At 34.6% G+C, this 23918-nt stretch overlaps 1 protein-coding gene across 1 annotated transcript in view; it reads right to left on the bottom strand.

Moving 5' to 3' along the window:
* The window catches only part of LOC107717388 (proton-coupled amino acid transporter 1-like), a 15456-nt gene extending 10780 nt beyond the window's left edge, over positions 1–4676 (bottom strand). Inside the window, exons 1-5 of the mRNA XM_016524119.1 lie at positions 4540–4676; positions 2889–2998; positions 2095–2206; positions 1924–2014; positions 162–250 (exon numbers count right to left, since the gene is read on the bottom strand). Coding sequence (XP_016379605.1) covers positions 162–250; positions 1924–2014; positions 2095–2206; positions 2889–2916 — 320 coding nt within the window. The 5' untranslated portion in view covers positions 2917–2998; positions 4540–4676. The remainder of the gene's footprint in view (positions 1–161; positions 251–1923; positions 2015–2094; positions 2207–2888; positions 2999–4539) is intronic.
* Positions 4677–23918: the final 19242 nt, after the last annotated feature.

Here is a 23918-nt window from a genome sequence, read left to right as displayed (position 1 = left end):
TAAAACTATGTAGGCCTAATGCAAATGATAAAGGAAACTACACTAAAATTCACCATGACAGAATAAAAATAAATAAATAAAACAGATGTTAGTTATCAAAAACACATGTCAAAAACATGAGGGACAACATTTCTAAAAACATTCAAGCTGTTTATTCTTACTTTGCACTTAAATGATGTGCACATTTCACGAGGAGGTTCATGCAATGAACAGCCACGATACCCATAGCCAGAAGACTTAAAGGCCCCACCTGCAGAATGAGAAGAGACAGAGAGCATCAAACCATTGATGAAGCATGTTTAATCAACTACAACTTTAATTAATTGGAGAAAAGTATTTTAAAGAACATGAATTTCAAACACAGCCCACCAGGAACAGTCTGAAATAGAGTGCTTTAACATGGCACTCAACATGTTAACACAGTTGGTCATGGCTCTTCTACTGATTTCAACTGATCTAATTATCTCATTTATAATGTAATGTATTGCTGTGATCAAAGCTGAATTTTCAGCATCATTACTCCAGTCTTCAGTGTCACATGATCCTTCAGAAATCATTCTAATATGCTGATTTGCTGCTCAAGAAACATTTCTGATTATTATCACTGTTGAAAACAGTTGTGCTGCTTCATATTTTTGTGGAAACTGATTTGACCAAATAAAGCAGATTGTTGAGAAAGTGTATGCGATTACTCTTCCATGTGACCAGAGTCATGATTTGATTTGGTGCATAAAATGGGAAGAAAAAAAATCTATTGAAAAATTTGAATTGACTTCTGTTCAAAAGTTTGGGGTCAGTAAGATATTTTCTAAGAAATTAATACATTATCCAGCAAGGAGGACACATTTATTTGATCTGAAGTTACAATAAAAACATTTATAATGACACAAAATATTTCTATTTCAAATAAATGCTGTTCTTTTGAACTTTCTATTCATCAAAGAATCCCGGAAAAAAAGTATCATGGTTTCCACAACACAACACAACTGTTTTCAACATTGATATTAATAATAAAAGTTTCTCGAGCAGCAAATCAGTATATTAGAATGATTTCTGAAGGAATATGTGACACTGAAGACTGGTGTAATGATGCTGAAAATTCAGCTTTGCATCACAGGAATAAAATACATTTTAAATAGTAATAATATTTTCATATTATTACTGATTTACTGTATTTTTGATTAAACAAATGCAGCCTTGGTGAGCAAAAGAAAAAGACTTATTTAAAAAAAAAAACTTAACTAAGCTTTTGAACGGCAAAATCTTGGGAAGAGATAATTAAATATTGAATTATTTAAAATTAAAAATGAAAGTTATACTTAACCTTTTTTGTTTCCTTAAACTGCAACAAGACAGCATTTTTAGTTACTCAACAATTCTTACTTGTTCTTGGCGAGTGTTAATTCTGCACCCTGACTGTAGCTTCTCTCTTTTTATTAATGAATGCATGTACTGTATGTGCTGCTCCTGTGAGCTTTACATCACCTGACAACTGTATCAGACAACTGCATTCTCTCTTCAAAAACCAAAACGTGTCCTAGGTGTGCAAGTTCTTAAAAATCACAAGACTTACGGAAAAGATAGATTCGCGGCTTTTGAGAATCGATATCGAATCGATGTAATTTAAAAAATCGATTAATCGAAAAATCTATTTTTTTGCCCAGCCCTACTTACGAGAAACGTGAGAAACGAAAATGAAAGGCTGACATGATATTGACATAAGTAGATCATGTTCAGATAAGTACATACTACAGCTGCCACAATCATACAACAGGATAAAATCTCAAAGAGCAGCATACATGTAACTATACACATTTTAAAGCAATGATGTGCTTTTATTAAAGGCAACCAGAACACAAGACCAGAACATTTAAAAATATAACATCATGAGCGTTTATCTCCAAATTAAATTTTCTGTCCTACCACGAGTCCTGCATTCTTGACAGCCAGAGGCAAGCCGAGGAGTCCCGTACCAATATTTCCTTTAAGTAAATGAATTAAGGTCTGAAAAAACCTAAACAAAAAACATATTAACGAAAAATTAAAAACAGGTCTATGAACATGAAAGTTTTAAAAGGTGATCACAGTGCTTACGAGGATCCTGTTCTTCCTCCGATTCGTTCATACTCTGTCTGTCGTGGGGAACCGGGTGAATGGATGGGCTCATCTTCAGCAGGGCTCTCATCTCTTCTAGAAAAGTCTGGGTCTAGGATCAACACACAATTATAGCTTTCACATAATCTTAAACAATGAACAAAAAACACATACGCTACCCTTCAAACGTTTATGAAAAAAGTCTCGTGTGTTCTTCAAAGCTGCATTTATTTGATCAAAAATTGAGTAAAAACAGTAATATTGTAAAATATTGTTACAATTTCAAATAACTGATTTCCATTTTAATATATTGTAAAAATGTAATTTATTCCTGTGATGACAAAGCTGAATTTTAAGCATCATTACTCCAGTCTTCAGTGCAGGGTTATTATTGTTAACAATATAGACACATTTAAAAAAAAAAAAAAAAAAAAGGAAAAATTAAACCTTCAAAAATTACTAAAACTTCAAAATTAAAATGAAAAGAGAAACAGTAAAAATAAAAACAAATTCAAATAATAATAAAAAATATTAATCTCTCAATCATACATATAGAAATCATTCTAATATACTGATTTGCAGCTGAACAAATATTTTTGTGGAAACCATGATACTTTTTAATCATTTTTGATCAATGTCTTTCAAAAAGAATCTTCAAACTTTACTGTATGTTGTTTGTTAATTTATTTATGGCATTATCTTTTACCAGTTTTATTTATTTATTTATTTTAAGCTTAGCCACAGAAAATAAAGGTCACAATCAGTGTCACATAATGAAAAGGAAATTGGTTTACCATCCTGATGGTTGATATCTGAGGCCATGCTTGCTTTGGTGGGGTGTAATTCGCCACTGAGAGCTTCACTGATCAAAAGCTGCCCTGCGGAGACGCTGCATCTACAGGCTCTGTGATCGCAGACAAATGGACAGATTTAATAGCCCTCCCAGAACACACCAATGACGCACAGTGTGCCCTTTCTGCGTCATTATATTCGGTATCATCTCTTGGGGCTAAAAACAATATGAGGATTTCAAATATGCCAAATGGTAGTATGCAGTCAACATTAGTTATATCTGACACTTTAATATATAGCTGTGAGAATTTCACAGAGCAGCTCAAATTAACTACTGCATCATTCACAGCCACCATCTGTATTATTACGCATGTAGAGAAACCGATTATGAATTATTAATGTTTTGTCAAATATGCTTTTTATGTCAGCTGTAAACACTACTATGTTTTATAGTGCTGAAGACAGGGTGCTCACAAGAGGGTGAAATACACCAGCTGTACGAGTCAAAAAGATATCACAACTATTCCAAACCACATATTTGCGGAACTAAATATTCAGCCACTGAACAGTAAAAGCTAACTGACATTAAAACACACACACACAAAAAAGACTTGGCTTTTACTAAAACGTAATTCCCCCATCACACAATATAATTATAACTTGAAGCTGTGAATGTTATAAGTTTAAAAAAAGAAAGCTTGATTCTTTTGCTAGTTATGTGCGCATGAACAACCATGGTATTGTATGATAATGCAAAGCAGCTCTATTCAGTAGTCAAATCTAAAATCAATGTTTGACTTTGGAGTGGCCACTGCTTTGCCTTGAACACATTTCCCATTGACTACTTAATGTCTTGGTATGTAGAAGTCAAATCAATAGAAATACAGATCAATGGAAAAGAAAAGCCTTTCATGACCATGCAGTTCACTTGTTATTGGTGCAGATTTAATAAACAGGTTGCATAAAAAAAACATGCTCTAAATAGAAGCCTTAATCAACAAAGTAAAACTACATTTCTTAGTTTGTAACTGTTTGAGCAGCTTAAGATTTCAGAAAGGACACTGACATGCTGGACATGCAAAGTTGTTTTACTAAGCATTGTAACATTGTGCAATAAATAAGGTCCCATTTGTTAACATTAAAACATGTATTAGCTAGCATGACCTAACAGTAAATAACATATTTCTTAAAACATTTATTAATATTTGTAAATGCTAGTAAAATGTTCTATGTTAGTTCATTCAATTAATGTATTAACTAATAACAATGTTTGCTTTTAAAAATATATTAGTACATATTGCAATTCACACTAATATTAATAAAGGGTTTAGAAGTATTGTTCATTGTTAGCTCATGTAAACTAATATTGTTAAGTAACGTTAACAAATTAAAGCTTACTGTAAAATTACCAAGCATAACCAGGTAAGAGCCACATATACTGAATACTGTATAATAACTTACATGTATGTTTGGATCGATCACGACAACAACCCGTAAAGAGTAAACTCACAAATAGCAATAATTTCATAAATAACCAGTGATATGTCCTTTAGCCTTCGGCAGTCACTGCTGTCACAACAACAACAACAACAACTGTGCTGTATGCTAATGTAGCTAATGTCGTGCTACATGAAACGACAGATTTGTACTTACAGTAAGCACAGTTAAGCGATGTACACCTGCTATATAGACCTCATAAAGTCCATATCTGAACCCGGGCGTGCTATGACAGCTCAGAAGCGGACAGATAAGCTGACATGCTATGATTTGAAACGGCACTCCTCCAGAGATTGCGTTTATCCGCGTCTCCAGTCACATGACCATCAACACCGTGTCGGTCAGCTGATTTCACTTCTGTTCAGCAAACCAACAAACATTACTAATAATTCTGTGTTTCTGATTTTAAAATCAAGAGTTTAACTTTTAAATTTTATTCACATGACGTGTTGCGTCTTTGACAAAAATAAAACGAACGTAAATTATGTTAAAACAATGTCGCAAGCGAATCTGCTGTAATACTTCAAACCACACAATTTTATGTTATATTTTATTTTATTGTATTTTATTGTTATATTTTATTTTATTTAAATGTATGATTTTATTTTCTGGCAGCAGGGGGCGCGTCGAACAAAAGGGATCATCTAAAAATTAAGTATATGTATTTAAACGCTTGTTTCTCCAGAAATAACTTATTGATTCGTAAAACAAACCTAATAACTAGTAAAGTACAGTCTCTCGCAATATGTGCTCTTTTCTGGGTAGATTACTTACAAATTGTAATCCGTTACTGATTCCAAATTGCATGGCAAAAATTTGTAACATAATCCATTACATTAAAGGGGTCATATGACGTTGCTAAAAAGAACATTATGTTGTGTATTTGGTGCAATGCAATGTGTTTATGCGGTTTAAGGTTAAAAAAACACATTATTTTCCACAAACTGTACATTATTGTTGCTCCTCTATGCCCAGCCTTTCTGAAACGCGTCGATTTTTACAAAGCTCATCGTTCCGAAAAGCGAGGTGTGCTCTGATTGAGTATGGCCCCTTACCATATACTGTGATGCCATCTCCCGGCAGGACGAGACAAAACCAATAAAACCCATTACAAATGAGTCATTTGTTGCATCCAGTGGGAACATAATTACTGATTACAATGACTTATACTGTCTTTTTTCGCGTTGCGTACCGCCCCGCGTAAACATAAAACCATGTCTGCATTTGTGATCGGAGAAATGACAAACAACAAGCCTACTCTACACTGCTTAAAGGGGTCATATGATGCGATTTCAATTTTTCCTTTCTCTTTGGAGTGTTACAAGCTCTTGGTGCATAAAGAAGATCTGTAAAGTTGCAAAGACTAAAGTCTCAAATCCAAAGAGATATTCTTTATAAAAGTTAAGAGTCAACCACGCCTACCTAAAACGGCTCGTTCTAACACACCCCCACATACCTACGTCACGATCTCGGAAGATTTGCATAACGCCGCCCAAACGTTCACGCAAAGAAAGAAGGCGTAACTTATATTCTCGCTGTAGTATTGTTGTTGCCGCCACCGCCATGTCGTGAAGGCGCTGTGTGTTTCGTTGTGAAAGTGAAACTACTTTGTATGGCCTTTCAAAAGAGGACGATATCTGCTTCGTCATGCCTGGAGCTGATCCGTGCTGGTAACTGAGGAAATACATCAACATCGCGCTGTGCATCGCCGGATCGGCTTTCACCGTGGACGAAGCGAAGTCCAGCATTGTGCGAGCTGTCTCTTTAATACCGCGTGGTTTATATACATGTTGCTGCTGATTGAGCTGACATTTTTGACACACCCACCAAACAAGAGAAAAGGTATATATCTCAAACCCCGTTGCACACCGTTTCCAGGAAACATGTCGTTCAAACCGGAAACCGTAGCAAAACGTTGCGCACCGGTTTGAGCTTGAACTTGCCCCAGACCAGAAAAAAGCAAGCTGAGTGGCCTGGCATATCCAATCTTACTTTTCAATAATAAGGTTGATAAATCAAAAAAAAAAAAATGCACATTTAGAAATGATTCATAACCCATGTCTTGATGGCCTCTGTGAGATAAAATGCTGATTTTGCTAAATAATCCAGATAGTTGTTCAGGTTGTTACTTTTTTTTATGAAATGTATGTTTTATTGATGAAATTGATTGAAATTGATGTTTTAATGTAATTCAAATTGATGTTCTAATGTAATTTAATAGCAATGGTACACTGTTACATTAAAATTAAATATAATTAAATGTGTTTTATCAGAAATGTCTCTATTTCACTTTGAAGTTTGACTGGCCCATTTTTGCTGATCAGCCGGCCCATTTTACCTCAACACTGCTATTTCAAAAAATGTGGGGCAGCTAATGTTTCAAAATCTGTAGGGCCTGAACAATTATATTTTATTACATCAATTCAACACAAAAATATTAAAAACGGTCCTTATTAATCATAAGAACACGGTTAAATGTTGTACATGGGTTTTTTGTTAGTGTCCCAAGCGATTAACCAAAAAGTGGCCCAATTTACCTGATATCACCCTAGTTAATGCAAAGTTGAAATACCTGAAATTATTTTTGTAAATTCAGTGGTCAAATGCTGTATATCCACCTGACTAGTGACTGTCCACAAAACTGGAAGACTTTCTGAATGTATATAAGCGGTAGGCTAATTTAAAAAGAAACATTTAAAAGATGAAAAAAGAGGAATTAGGGAGAATCAATAAATTATGTATAATTTATTGCTATTGTGTGAATCATGGGCGTTGCTAGGCCACTTTTAGGGGGGCTATAGCCCATCTAAAATGAGTACTCAGCCCCCCTAAAAATTTTGCGATCAGCTCCATAAACTGTACATGAATTCGTGATCGCCTCAGTCCCCTTTAAATTTCATATGAAAACAGTGGCAGAATTCGGCTCCTCCCCGTCTTTCAGCGCGTTCTTCAATAAGCAGACCGCGGCGGCGCAGAGCGAGAAACAGAGGGCAAGGTGTGTGTTTATCGATAGATTGTTATAATATCTGCAACTGTACAGTTCTTTGTCATAAATACAGTTTACAAAATATCATGGGGGAGCAATCGGTTCCCCATCTACTGTAAAATTTCGCTGCGTTTCCTCATCACACTACAGCTGTTTCCTCCAGCAAAAATGAAACCGCATACTTTATGAAACGATCACGTTGCCATTTTCATTTGAAAATTTAACTTTCAATATAATACATATTACAGTGCATGTGCGAAGAGGTTTGCATACTTGAGCTAAAAAAAGAGGGTTGTACTAGAAAAGCAAACAGTAAAATGTTGTGTTTGTAACTACAGTAAACAGGTGTGTGTGTGAGATCAGGAAGGCTTATTCAGTACTCAAATGTTATACCTATCTAAGCAATACAGTGGAATACTGCAATACGTTTAGTAAACCATCCCTATTAGTCAATATTATTTATATATTTATTATTATTTTGTATTATTACCCTCATTGGGGGCTGAGCCCCCTAAAATGAAAATCATAGAATCGCCCCTGGTGTGAATAATATGTAATCATGTAATCAATAAAAAAGTAACTGTAGTCTGATTACGAGTATTTTGAAATGTAATTTAATAGTAGGTACTGTACGTTTACTTAGTAGTTCAAATGAACGCTTTGTAAGAAAATAGTAATTTAGTGATGGTCCCTAAACTAAACAGCGCGTGACTGTACAGCAAACAGTGTCGCAAAAGCGATTCATTTGAGCTTGCAGCGACAATCTGATCGATCATGACGGTATTTTCACATTTTATTTAAAATCTAACTCACAAAGATATGTTTATATTTTGCTTGCTAATTTCTGGGCATCCAAAATCACTTTTTGTTTAGCATAACTCCCCAGACACTTGGCTTTGTAGCTAGCTGGTGAATGGTGATCGATTCTCTTATAGAACTGAATCAAAGATGTTTTCTTTTCTCATGACAGACTCACCAGTTTTTTGTGGACATGATATGTGAAGGATGCTCTGGTGCGGTCACTCGAGTGCTTACAAAACTGGGTATGCTTTTGAATATTTCAGATTTCAAACAGCTTCAAACACAGTCCTGCTGTAAGACAGTTGAACAGTTTTTGATTAACCTGTCAAAACAATTTCAAACCTGATATTTGTGAAAGTTAAACTACTTTGGTTAAATGCATCAAAGTAAACTAAAAAAAAGTATCTTTTTTAGTAGATGTGCTTAGTCATAGTTCATAGTTCAGTTGTGTTTCTCAACAGATGTCAAGTTTGACATTGATCTGCCCAACAAGAAGGTCTTCATTGAGTCGGACAAAGACGCGGATGTCCTTCTGGAAACACTGAAAAAGACTGGCAAAGCTGTGACCTACATCGGTCCGAAATGAAATATTCTACATTATAAACTCTAAGGTGAGAAGCAGCTGTTTGAAATTCAAATGAATACTTTTGTTGTTAACTGAAGCATTATCTCGTAGAAATATCTTTTGATTCAATATTAGTGAAGTGTCATAGTGTTTGCCATAGAAAAGCCCTGAAGTTTTCAGTCTTGTGATCAGACAAGATTTACTTGAAAGTCCAAGTTTTTTAATGTTACGGTGTAACAATGGTTTTATGATCAGTTTCCATCCTCCTGATAAGCTCGCACAAATCAAGTGTTGTCTCTGCTTTTGTATATTTTAATACCGTAATATAGCCTATCTGGATATATTGGTTCTTATGAGTGCATGGCCTTTTTTGCTTTCAGGTAGTGAAGCTTTTATTGTCATTTTTATTCTGATCCTCCTCATGGTGAAGATCCTGCAACACACAAATATTGCATTTGAAATTACCTAAAGTGGACTTGTGTTCAGCTCTACTTTGGTTCTTTGAAATATGTTTTAATAGGTCTGAATCATGCTGCTTTGAAAATTATGACATGGGAATCCCTCATTGGACCGTATATCACACATCTGACAAATTATGACATATCTTCGGGACCACTGAAGGACATCTGTTCAGCAGAGCCTCATGAAGAGCAGCTACCAGGCTGATTTATATCATCTGTATTATGAGAAGGTTGAAATCTAACCGTTAACAATGTGGTTGTTTTTCGGCCACACATACTTGTAATTGTATAAGTGTCTAGAACTTAAAATAAAGGTTCCTGTATTCACTGAGAGGAAAGAAAAACTGTGTGAGTGTTTGGCTATAACCAGTGTTATTTTAGTTTAAATTAAAATACGATTATAGTTATTATTAATATTTTGAATTAGATTACAGTTTAAATATTTTCATAAGTTTTTGTTTTCTTTTAACAATAAGTTTATATTGTTTTATTAATTTTTATTTCAGTTTTAGTTATTTTAATACGTCAAGTTAAACTAAATGAAAATGAGAAATTATATATACACACACACACACACACACACTGCTGTTCAAAAGTTTGGGATCAGTAAGATTTTTTATGTGTTTTAAAGAACCTTTTCGTTTTATCAAGGCTGCATTCATTTGACCAAAAATACAGAAAAAACTGTAATATTGTAAAATATTATTGCCATTTAAAAGAATGGCTGTCTATTTCAATATACTTTAAAGTATAATTTATTTCTGTGATGCAAAGCTGAATTTTCAGCTTCATTACTCCAGTCTTTAGTGTCACGTGATCCTTCAGAAATCTTTCTAATATGCTGATTTATTATCAATGTTGGAAAAAGTTGTCCTGGTTAATATATATATATATATATACAGTGGGTACGGAAAGTATTCAGGCCCCCTTAAATTTTTCACTCTTTGTTATATTGCAGCCATTTGCTAAAATCATTTAAGTTATTTTTTTTTCCTCATTAATGTACACACAGCACCCCATATTGACAGAAAAACACAGAATTGTTGAAATTTTTGCAGATTTATTAAAAAAGAAAAACTGAAATATCACATGGTCCTAAGTATTCAGACCCTTTGCTCAGTATTTAGTAGAAACACCCTTTTGATCTAATACAGCCATGAGTCTTTTTGGGTTATTATCACTTTTTATCAATTTAACACATCCTTGCTGAATAAAAACATTAATTTCTTTCAAAGAAAAGAAAAAAAAATACTGACCCCAAACTTTTGAATAGTATATATTGTTACAAAAGATTTATATTTTGAATAAATGCTATTCTTTTTATTCATCAAACTTTTTATTCATCAAAGAGTCCTGAAAAAAGTATCACAGGTTCCAAAAAATATTAAGTAGCAAAACTGTAATAAATCAGCACTTAATAATTATTTTTGAAGGATCATAGAGACTGGAGTAGGCTAATGATGCTGATGAAAATTGTGTGTGTGTGTGTGTGTGTGTGTGTGGCACTTTTTGAGATCATTCTCAGCTTCAGTGCTAAGGCTCCTAATGGAGTAATATATCTGTTGGTTACAGTACAAAAGAACATTATTATTTTTGTGAAGCGACTGTCACTGAACTGGGCTTATATTTTGAATTGCTAGCTGTTCGTCAGGAGGGGGCAATGATACCCTGTCAATAAAACAAAGCCATTTCTCCAGGCAGCATTCTTTAAATCTGGAATCTGCATGCTTTTTCAGGCCAATGAACCCTAGCTGTACAGAGATATGTATATATTAATATCATTACTGCTATACATAGTAATGTACTTTTGTATATTTTAAGTTTACTCAACACATTTGAATGTGGAAGAGAAAATTAAACACTATATAAATTGTAGCTTTCAAACTTGAAGTTAACTTATATTGTATTTTCTTTTAATGCATAATTAAATTTTTTTTTTCTCAAAGATTTGTTCCCGTTGCAGTTAAAGATTTCTGTTAAATGTAAACTGGACCTGCACATCTAAGGAGGCAAAAAGCATGAATAAAAAAAAAAGAAACATTTACATTTTCTAATGCAAAAAAACCCAAAGCAAACAGTTTTCATTTACGTTGGGCAAGTATATTGATAGATATCCTACAAAGAAGAGCCATACAAGCTGTTTCACAAAATGCTGTTAAGCAGAGTCATCAAGCTGCTGCCTGTAAGAATGTATGACAATGAGCAGCTCAAGCGACAAAGCTTCATTAAAGTACAAATGACTAATTTTCTAGATTTGTTTGCTGGATACCAATAACATTTTTGTGTATTATCAGCACCGTCTAGTGTGTGGAATACAGATCCACAAAATAACAGTGAGTGTAATAATTGTTCTCATTGATGTAGAACAGGTTCTTACCTGAACAGAATCTGAAAGAGTGAATCAGCGGCTTGCTTTCTATTGTTCACGCTGGTATAATTGCTAAGGGAGTAGCTTATAAAAGCACAGGACATACTGACAGGCAATGCAGCTGTACTGAACCTGGGCCGTCATCAGAGGCAAACAACTGTCATGAGGGGCTCTTTGAGGTCCTCTATGAATTTTAGCAACTGCACTGTATATAGAACATATATATTTATTTACTGATGAAACAATAGCATTTAACTCCATGAATAGATCCCGGTCTGGACAGAATGCAGCAATATTGCAGTTACATATCACTCAACAACTAACCAAAAGACGAGAGTAAAACCGTCTTCTGCCATTCTTTTCAAAGTTCGCCATGGAAACTCACTCATGCTACTGTGGTGTCAACACAATTGATCTTTTGTTTTCTGGAATGGCTAGTGAAAAGAGAAAATGCAAGGAATGCTCAGCCATCCAGGCCGTGTGTAGTGACTGGAGAAGCCTTCGCAACTGTAACAAGTGTCAAAAAGATCTCCAGCAGTTCTCGTCGGCTGGAGAAATCAGTGAATGGCAAGGAAACCCCTTGTATACAAGGACAACTTAAGTGACCTCCTTATTGAACAAAAGCAAGTATTCACTTTTCTTTTCTTTTTTTCTTTCTTTCTTTCTTTTTTGCATGACAGATGAAGTATCACCACACAAATCTGCAGTACAGGGTAAATCCTTGATTGCTATCAGGAGCTTTGTCTCAAGCTCATTCATTTCTTTGAAGTAATGAATCACTGTAACTGACTGTAAGTTCGCCATGGAAACTCACTCATGCTACTGTGGTGTCAACACAATTGATCTTTTGTTTTCTGGAATGGCTAGTGAAAAGAGAAAATGCAAGGAATGCTCAGCCATCCAGGCCGTGTGTAGTGACTGGAGAAGCCTTCGCAACTGTAACAAGTGTCAAAAAGATCTCCAGCAGTTCTCGTCGGCTGGAGAAATCAGTGAATGGCAAGGAAACCCCTTGTATACAAGGACAACTTAAGTGACCTCCTTATTGAACAAAAGCAAGTATTCACTTTTCTTTTCTTTTTTTCTTTCTTTCTTTTTTGCATGACAAATGAAGTATCACCACACAAATCTGCAGTACAGGGTAAATCCTTGATTGCTATCAGGAGCTTTGTCTCAAGCCCATTCATTTCTTTGAAGTAATGAATCGCTGTTAGAAACTGACTGTGTTTTCAGTGTGATGCTGCAGATCACAAACAGAGAGGCCATTAGCAAGTTATTACTGTGATCTTTTTTTTTGTTTTTTTGTTTCTGAGTTAATTTGAAATAAAAAAGCTTGTTACTTTAAAGTCTTTAACTTTAATCATAATGTAATATTTAGCTTTCCTTTCAACTTATGTGGCTTAGGGCTGTTGGGTAATGTTAACTTATAGCTTAAACCAAACCTATTTTAGGCTTTGTTTCAGAAATCTGTTTTGTAATACCCACTTTTTAGGATCCAATCAATTCACATTTAACATCATCCAGCAGCCATTTGTAACTTGAATATGCAAGGCTTCAGGTGATGCTCGCAAAGTTATTTGCATGTACAAAAACAGTGCATTATGCTGCTTTATCTTATCTTTATACAACAACTTATTATCATAATCATAAACACAATGCATTACAAGTAACACGAGTTATGTAATCAGATTACTTTTTCACGTAACTATTAAAGTAACACATTACTTTTTAATTTACTTTTCAGATATGTAATGCCAGTTACTTTGTTTTCCCATTTATTGACTGACAGCTCTCCTGTGCCCATGTTGAGAGAAATCAGGAGTAAGTGCAGAGGTGTTGTGTGCGCTGAAAAACAGTGAAATGCAAACTCTGAATGATGCAAACCTGTAATAATTAAATGTTCATAAAATCCTTTTATGTATTTATTTCCTTCAGCCTGAGGCTTATTCATTTCACTTTTGGTGTGAAAGGGCTTTTACATTTGCCAAAAATAGAACTTTTTATATCAAAATCAAACAAGCAAGCCCAACTCAAACAACATATCATTTTTATGACATATGTCGTTATTACGAGAAAAGATATCATTTTAACAAGAACGATGTAATTTTAACGAGAAAACATCTTGTTATTACGAGAAAAGGTTTTCTCATGTATTGACTGACAGCTCTCCTGTCCTCATGTTGAGAGAAATCAGGAGTAAGTGCAGAGGTGTTGTGTGCGCTGAAAAACAGTGAAATGCAAACTCTGAATGATGCAAACCTGTAATAATTAAATGTTCATAAAATCCTTTTATGTATTTATTTCCTTCAGCCTGAGGCTTATTCATTTCACTTTTGGTGTGAAAGGGCTTTTACATTTGCCAAAAATAGAACTTTTTATATCAAAATCAAACAAGCAAGCCCAACTCAAACAACATATCATTTTTATGACATATGTCGTTATTACGAGAAAAGATATCATTTTAACAAGAACGATGTAATTTTAACGAGAAAACATCTTGTTATTACGAGAAAAGATGTCGTTTTAACGTGAAAACATCTCGTTATTAGGAAAAAAGATGTAACATCTCGTTATTATGACATAATTGAGTGAAAAAAATAATATGTGTGTGGCAGCAATGCGCCACCGTACGTCACCGTAGGAAACAACATATAATTTTTATGACATAATATGTCTTTATTACGAGAAAAATTATGTCGTTTTAACGAGAAAAAGATGTCATTTTAATGAGATAATTGTCGTTTTAACAAGAAAAGATGTTTTAACGAGAATTGTCGTTTTAACGACAACATCTCGTTATTACGAGAAAATATATCGTTTTAACGACATAACATCTCGTTATTACGACATAATTGAGTGGAAAAAATAATATGTGTGTGGCAGCAATGCATCACCGTACAAATGAGAAACGCAAAAGTAATGTAACACACTGGTTTGTAGCACATAGAGATTTACTGTTTACTGCACTGTTATTATTCAAGCGCTAATGCATCGGAAGTTTTGCGCATCCAAAGAAAATAGCCAAATAGCTTACTTCCGCGTTGCAAAATAAAATTGATATTAAATTTACAAATATGTCAAATTACTTAAGTAAAATGCAACAGACTTGCTAATTATAAAGCAGGTACTGTAGAGCTGCTACAGAAAATGTAAACATGACAGTAGTTGGACATGATGGACAGATGAAGAATAAAGTATTTGCCTTGGACGTGTCTGTTTGCCATCTAAATGTTCTGCAGATAGAAATCACCAGACACAATATGTCGGCTCCATATTGTGATATGAGGGTTTCGTGCTCATTGCATTGCATGTATCCTGTTCAGTTTTAAAACCTTCTAGCACAGTCAAAATGATTAAAGGATGAAAGGGAGTAACTAGACATGCAGTAGCTAAATGTTTGACTTATTTATATGAAATAAAACTTTCTTCAGACATGATAAAAAAAAAAACAAGAACATTAAGAATATTATACATTTGAAATAACATATAGGCTATGTTTATATAATTACATTATATGACAAATCAATTTTATGGCTTAAAATAAATTTTTAATGTTTTAATTGGCTAATTTAACATTTTTTGGAATGTTTTTCAGTAATGATATAAAAGTAATAATATTATACATTTGAAATAGCATATACGTTTAAATCCTTTCATACTGGAAAGTTTTTTTGCCTTAAATGAAAGTTGTTTTGTAGTAAATGCACCATTAAAGGCCACTGCTAATGTCTGAATGTCCTCAGCTGACCAGCCAGCAGGGCGGCCAGATTCATAATCACTGTTAGATTCTTTCTCAGGACAGACTGTAGAAAATAAACATTAAAGGGGTCATATGATGTTGCTAAAAAGAACATTATTTTGTGTATTTGGTGTAATGAAATGTTTATGCGGTTTAAGGTTAAAAAAACACATTATTTTCCACATACTGTACATTATTGTTTCTCCTCTATGCCCCGCCTGTTAGAACGAGCCGTTTTAGGTAGGCGTGGCTGACTCTTAACTTTTATAAAGAATATCTCTTTGGATTTGAGACTTTCGTCTTTGCAACTTTACAGATCTTCTTTATGAACCAAGAGCTTGTAACACTCCAAAGAGAAAGGAAGAATTGAAATCGCATCATATGACCCCTTTAAACATGTGTTTTCAGTGTACTCTAATGGTCACCTAAAGCACAAATTCTTCAGTACTTTCATAGTGTGTTGATACAGTATCAGACACCAGTTTAAACTGTTTAATGCTCAACAAGGCTCAGTTTAGTGCATGAAACAAATGAAGTGAGCAATATATTAGGAACAGTTCCTAAATCTATTGCATGATGAATCCAATCATGACTGAAATTTAGACACAACTGTTTGGTGACAGGCTCAAACAGGGCTTTCCCTGTTCACACCAACGCCTTCACAAACGGACTGAGCATCCTTTCAGTAAACTGAGTCCTGGCCAAATCCAGTCTCAAACGACTACTGCTCGATAGAATATTTGGACTTTTCGCTTGGGTGCTTCTGAAAACAGTACATTTTTTGCAAAGGATAAAATCTGCAGATAAATGCCAAATGGGGCATTGAAAAGAATTCCTTCTTTTCTCAATATTCTGAGCCTGGAAGATGTGACTATAAAGTGAGATGCCATGCAGGTAGAGACAAGTGCAATCATGCACACTCATCAAGGTAAGAAGCATCCACTGTAGCAGAAGCACAGCACACCGCTTTCCAATTAATGTGCAGACTTCTCAACAAATGCCCAGCATTTTCAAAAGTAAGAAATAAAATAATAATTTACTGAGATTTATGCTTAAAACAACATAAAAGTATCAAAATAACCAAATTCTCATGGTAAGGTAGTTCACTCAAAAATCATTTACTCACCCTCAGGTTCTTCCCATATGAAAGTGAGGCTCTTGAGTTATGTGTTCATTTATTTCTTTATTCATTCTTTGCTTCTATTTATTCATTCAGCTCAAAATAATTTGAGAGCTGTGTCTGTTGTCATTTAGTATTTTTACTCACAAAACAAAACAAAGATAGTGATGAACTGTAGGATTTTAAATTAATTAATTAATTTATGTATTTATTTTAATTTAAATAGAATAGAATAGAATATAATTTTTTTATATTTATTTATGCTGCAGCATGCATGGGTAAAAAAATAAAACAATTGCCCTCATTTTATATAGTAAATTATAACAGGTTTGCAGTTATCGGTTATGTGCTAAATTAGCTGTTAAAAACTTAACAGATGGAGCCAAAACTGAAGCTAATTATGAACACTGGGGGTTGATTAAATGCCGCTTTAATTTCTGTCTTTAAATGATGTTTAGTAGGAAGACTCTATGGATTATTCATTCCATTCAAATTTCAGAAGAAAGCCGCTGAGGTGGCAACACAAGGACATTTTTATGAGATCATATTTCCACTCTTAATATTCTTGTCATCGGCGCTGTCAAATGTTTTAAATGTCTTCTGTATCGAGTGCTCCTTGTGGGGATTATTACGGAATAACTGGCCTTCGGGAATGTAATTTTAAAAATAACTGATTAAAAATGAACTGCATTGAGATGACAAAAACGTTGTTCACACATTTGGAGAGAAAATGGAAAAGGGAATTTTAGGACTGGTTATTTGGCAGTTCTTCTGTTTGGCGTAAAGGTTTTAATCTATCTAGTATAAGTCATTTCATTTCTATCTTATACATGGGGTCTAAAAGTCTAATTCTTTTCTTTTCTTTTCAAATTAGATTTTAGATCCCAGATTTGCTTCTTGATCAATTAGTTTGAATCAAAGGCTTTTCACGCTTGAAAAAGTTAACTCTTGTTCATTCTAAACCCCAGAAAACAGAATTCTGGATTATTTTGCTTCACGTTTCAAACTGCTCATATATGGTTAACAATTAATCCTGGATAATCCTGGGTTTCTCACTGTACTTTCCTAAACCCTGGGTTAAAGTTCTTATTTGCATATTTGTGGTGTCAGTAGCTATGTTTCCATCCAAAGTTGTGAATTTAACTTTTGCGCAAAATTAGAATGTTGCATGTGAATGAAGAACTGTCTCTATTCCATGTGTTCAAGAGAATACAATCGTCACTTCCTGGGGAAATGGTGCAAAGTACCAATAATAAAAATGTGGCAAGCGGGGAAGCCTGTGGCTCTTCTTTCCTATGTAATAAATGACTTGCGCCTCAGAACATGCAAACCAAACGCTGTAACAAATGCTGTCATGTTATCTTGCGTTTGGAGGTGGATGCCTGATATTTGGGAACACAATCATGTGAGACAGTTCTGGGAGGTAATTATACCAACTCATTTTGATGACAGACTACAGCTTAGGCATTTAAGAATGACTAAAACAACATTTGAGGTGTGTGTGATGATGATATCAGTGTGCTGGGGTGTGTTTCCCAAAAGCATCATTAGTCAACTATAGTCGCAAGTTCTGTAGTTACCAACATAGTTCAACGATTTAGTTCAAACGAACATTTGCGAACAGCATCGCAAACATACGTGGTTGGAACTACAGCTCTCCACCTGTAGTTGGAAGCATATAGCACAAGTTTTGTACAAATGCTCCAGAGCTGGTTTTTTATAACCCTGGGTAAAAAGCAGTGCTAACCCTATTTCTAAATTACGAGTGTGAACATACCTTTACCCAGGGTTAAAAGTGGGGTTTAGAATGAGGATAACTTTAAGGGTTAAGCACAGTGTTATAATGAAAATTATTATGAAAATTAAGACGTCTAAATATAAAAACCACCCTGTAACTCTAATTATCAACATTAAAGATGTTATTTTATTTGATGACATGTTATCCAAGCCCTTCATGTGCGTGTCTCATTTTTATGAATTTAAGTACAACCTGAACATAATTCCTAAGCTTCATCTAGCTTTCAATGTAGCCTACACGTCACCAGGTCACCTTCAGCAGCAGATCTGGACCAACCACTAACAACCCATCCCTCTGACAGCACCTCACACCCACACCGCTGCATTCTGATCCAGTTAGAGGCACACAATCACGACCTGCTCACTATTCTGTCCATTTGCTCCATCTGTCAGCTTACCATTATCATCTTCCTGAATCTATGCTCTTATGTTTTCTCTCCACGTCTGTCTGTCCAATGGAGAAAATGAAAAAAGGGATACAAAGGAAGCACTATTGTAATTTGTCTAGTGCACACTATTGCCTTCTGCTTCTTCACCCATACAGAGTTCTCACCACGACACGGTTTTCTTTAATACCTCTGCATCTCTTCACTATCGGATAAAATGGCCACTTTATAGTCACAGATTACATTTAATCTTACGCTCAAATAGATTTGCAGCATCACTGACAGTGCTGTTAAATCCATGGCTTAATCTGCGCATAGCAAACCATAGTTTATTGAGATTAATACCATATGTACGGTCGCCGTGATTTTGCCAAGTAAGACATGTTCCTGGATCAACATCTTTTGTTGATCCTGGATCAACATTACTGTCCAAAAATATAGACTAAACCCAATCCCTACCCCTAAACCTAACCCTACCCATAATTTATTCCTAAAATCAGTGTGAAATGATAGCTGATTAACAAGGGTGTAGAAGCACCTAACCCTGATCGTAAGCCTAAAACAGATATTTCCTGAAAAGTTATCTCTCAATTCTGATTGGTTGACTGGAATGTTGTTCCAGGATCAACAAGGATGTTGATCCAGGAACGTGTTGTACTTTGTGAAATCACGCTCACCCCATATGTACACTCCACAGGCATCACAAAGAAATTAAAATTGCAAAATTAATTTTGTGAAATTAATGTTTAAAATGAAATAATACAAATGTGTGGCATTAAATAAATAAATACTTAATTGATTTTACAACTTCATCTGTGGACCTTATCCGAGTAACTGAACTGGCATTACTTTTATGTCTCTTGTTTCATACAAACACAACTAGTTATTAATGTATATATATATATATATATATATATATATACATTAAATGCTGCTTGCTAGAAACAGAGCAACTGAGCTATAAACTAATAATTGATTAAGGAATTGAATTTTATTACTAAAAACGATCATTCTTGATATCAGGAATTGAGTTTTCACTTGTAAAACTGGTAATTTTTTATATCAACACTTACATTTTCACTAGTTAAAATTAGGGCTGTGCAATATATCAAAATTATCGAAATATCACAAATGTACATATCGCAATATGCATATCGCTACAGCTTGCAATATTATATATAAAATTTCTTTTATATAACAAAAGACAAAGAGAAAATCACTCACTGCTCTTACCTAAATAACTTTTGTAGCTTAAATAAGAATCAGTGCATATTGAATTCAAAGAGTAAATACTAAGCAGTGTTTTATTTTTCCTTTTTATTATTCAGTTCCTAAACTCATGTTAAAATGATTACACTAATGTTAAAATGACATTTTTATGTAATGCTCGAGTAAAACACATACCGTTCACTTTCATAAGTTGTTGTTGGGGTGCTTTCTTATTAGAATCAGAATCAGAATGAGCTTTATTCACCACTTAAGTGTGCGCAAACACAAGGAATTTGTTGTGGTTTTACAGGAACTCTTGGTACATACATACATATAAATAACCATATATATATGACACAAGATAGTTATAGAAGTTCTCAGAACTGACTCAGCAACAGCTGTGTAAAACTGTTTCATCTGAGCATGTGGCACTTTAAGCATTATCGTATCGCATACCGAATATCGCATTATTTAATGAGTTATCGCATATCGCATTTTTCTTCAATATCGCACAGCCCTAGTTAAAATGATCATTCTTGATTTAAGGGATTGAATTTTTACTAGTAAATATTCAATTCCTGATATCAAGAATTCCCATTGTTACTAGAGAAAATTCCATTTTTGATATCAATAATTCCCAGTTTTACAAGTGAAAACTCAATTCCTGATATCAAGAATGATAATTTTTAGTAATACAATTCAATTCCTTATCTCAAGAATTCCCATCGTTACTAGTGAAAATCTATTTTTGATATCAAGAATTCCCATCGTTACTAGTGAAAATCCATTTTTGATATCAAGAATTCCCATCGTTACTAGTGAAAATCCATTTTTGATATCAAGAATTCCCATCGTTACTAGTGAAAATCCATTTTTGATCTCAAGAATTTCCATTGTTACTAGTGAAAATTCCATTCATGATATCAAGAATTATAATTTTAACTTGTGAAATTTGAATTGTTGATATCAAAGATTCATATCCTGGGAATGATTAAAAGTCAAAATGGCTTGCCATAGCCAGGGTTTATTTTGGCGATAGTAACAGAATGGTTGTACTGTACATTAGTCCCTATAAATGATTCATATATCTTGCAGTTGAGAGTAGTTTTGTGTAGAGGACACTAAGGTTTTAAGTTTTGAATCAAGGAATTCAAGTTAATTAGCACAAACCACCGTGCCATTGAACAAGGGACCTGACCTCAAAGTCTACATCTTGACTGAAGCTGAACTGAGTGTCTGCAGTATAATATTATGCACCTGAATCTCATAAATAGTGCGTGTGTGTTTTGTGGCAGTAGTTTACACAGTAGCCACACTGGCAAAGATGATGGGGTCCATTTCCAAATGACAGAGCAGCTCTTAAGACAATGAGATGGTTCACTGTGAAAAGACATTCAGTTTGTTTGGGCTCCTTTCAGCTGACGTAATGACAAAGATAGGTTTCTCTTGCCAAACACATTCTGTCATTGTACTTGCCATCACAACTTTTTCTGAGGATGAAAACGCATTGCTTTACTGATGTTATAAGTTACATAATCCTGTATGTTGAGGTCTAACAGTTTTGATTATATTTCAGCTTTATCAGCATAATGCCACTTGAACCTGCCCTATAAAGTATATGATTTATGCACACATCCTCGTGTAGATGTACAGTAAACTAATGTGTCATGATATATTCCTGCCCAGTGTTGATATTATTTGCTGACTCAGTTTATATAAAGTCTAAACAGGATCTAGGATGAAAAGAGACCTTGTTCCTTAAAGGATGTGAATCTTTGAAGAGCCTGTGGAACTTTATTGTGAAAATGGAGGTCGAAATCCCACCGTCTGGTGTGTAATTCAGAATCCAGCTATTTTCAGTTAGGCCCCATGAGAGGTGTTTCCCGTAAACCAACCAAAGAGGGCTTCTTTCAAAATAAATCAAGAGTCAGCATTTGTGATGCAATATTTTGACACATTTTCAAAACACATTATTATTTAAGAGTAAAGTAAAATTATAAAATATTTTTGCAACATTTCTAATATTTTTATGATAATACTAAAAATCAGAAATGTTTTCAAAAAACATTTTATAATTTTACTTTATACTGTGTATGTACACACACATAGGTTTTGTTTCTTTTCCATTTTTTTCTTTATTTTATATTCTTTGTAATAGAAATGTGTGTTCAAAATTGAAATGTGTTTCAATTCCTGTTATAAATTTTAGGGAGTCTGTGACCCTCTGTGATCTTCTCAGATCCCACAGACAGCGCCACGTCTGCAGTGCATAGAATAATTACACCTCCTCCGTGGCCCTGCTTTCAGTGTCTGCAGAGGCTAGAATGGAAAATGCCACGTTGCAGAGAATCTATTTTTTTCCAACGTTGTCTCATCCAGATGTTTCTCTCCTTACTGCTCTGTACACTCAGAAAGTACAGACATTAGCAATCTATAGCAGAGTGAACCTCTGTGACTGTGAACTTCATGTGATGTCTCATGGGAGGAATGAAACGGTAGGCTTGATTAGTTTAGTCTGCTGGTCAGGACACACAAAACTATGAGACAGTACAGTGGAATGGGCCCCTGGAATCTCAGACAGGATTTTTTTTTTTTAGAGGATTCAACCATTTGACACTCTCTGTCCAAAAAAGAAGAAAAAAAGTGCTGCCCATCTGAAATACATGCTACATTTGCAGTCAGCCACTATGGACCGTTTTCACAAAACTGTGATGACGCGTTTCAATGGTCATCAGCATCGTAAATCCTAAAAAAAGTTTTTTTGTATTTTCATTTTTTTAGCACTATACTTTGTATTATATTACCTTTGCATCAAATTACAAAAAAACTAGTTAACGCTAATGCGAGGGTGTTTCTAATAGGGAGTGAATTTGACATCGTTCTCTCGACTGACTGCTATTATCAGTCTTTCTCTATAGTTAACGCTAATGCGAGGGTGTTTCTAATAGGGAGTGAATTTGGCATCGTTCTCTCGACTGACTGCTATTATCAGTCTTTCTCTATTTTTTTTTTAAAGTCATGAAAACACTATCATGGAGTTTTCTTTTGCTGCCCATCTGAAATACATGCTACATTTGCAGTCAGCCACTATGGACCGTTTTCACAAAACTGTGATGACGCGTTTCAATGGTCATCAGCATCGTAAATCCTAAAAAAAGTTTTTTTGTATTTTCATTTTTTTAGCACTATACTTTGTATTATATTACCTTTGCATCAAATTACAAAAAAACTAGTTAACGCTAATGCGAGGGTGTTTCTAATAGGGAGTGAATTTGACATCGTTCTCTCGACTGACTGCTATTATCAGTCTTTCTCTATTTTTTTTTAAAGTCATGAAAACACTATCATGGAGTTTTCTTTTGCTATTTGAGCAAGTGGGAATGCAAAAAATATATTTGTGGTAGTCTCCCATTCACTGCTATAGAAGTTTACCCAGCTATGACGACTTCTGCAGCTGAGAAACCCGGAAATGTGAAAAAGGTCAATAGATTATATGTGCACCATTATCAGATCATAAATGAGTTTACTAAGAGTGAATTACAAAAATGCATTTGACAGAGATTCCATGCAGAAAATCACTATTTGACCTTAGTTGAGTGAACACCAGAGAGATTTCTAGATCAGGGGCCGGCTGCATAATCTGCTTAGACTAGTCTTAAAAACTTATAGTCATCTAATTTTTTTTCTTCAAGACTGGTCTTAAAGGGATAGTTCACCCAAAAATGAAAACTTGATGTTTATCTGCTTACCCCGAGGGCATCCAAGATGTAGGTGACTTTGTTTCTTCAGTAGAACACAAACGAAGATTTTTAACTCAAACTGTTGCAGTCTGTCAGTCATATAATGTAAGTGGATGGGAATCACGGCTTTGAGAGTCAAAAAAACATACACAAACAAAACCAAATTAAACCCTGCGGCTCGTGACGATACACTGATGTGTAAAGACACGAAACGATCGAGCTGTGCAAGAAACTGAACAGTATTTATATCGTTTTTTACCTCTGATTTTCACCGCAATGTCTGAACTGTCCTGAGCGCGTTCTCAATAGCTGGCGCCTGAAGCGTCTTCTTCTTCTTCTTGCTTTACGGCGGATCGCAGACTTGTA

Source organism: Sinocyclocheilus rhinocerous, unplaced genomic scaffold (genome assembly GCF_001515625.1).
Source record: "Sinocyclocheilus rhinocerous isolate Xijiao unplaced genomic scaffold, SAMN03320098_v1.1 scaffold1054, whole genome shotgun sequence".
Classification (NCBI taxonomy): Eukaryota; Metazoa; Chordata; class Actinopteri; order Cypriniformes; family Cyprinidae; genus Sinocyclocheilus; species Sinocyclocheilus rhinocerous.
The sequence above is the reverse complement of the archived record's forward strand: the minus strand, read 5'-3'. Positions and strand labels throughout refer to the sequence as shown.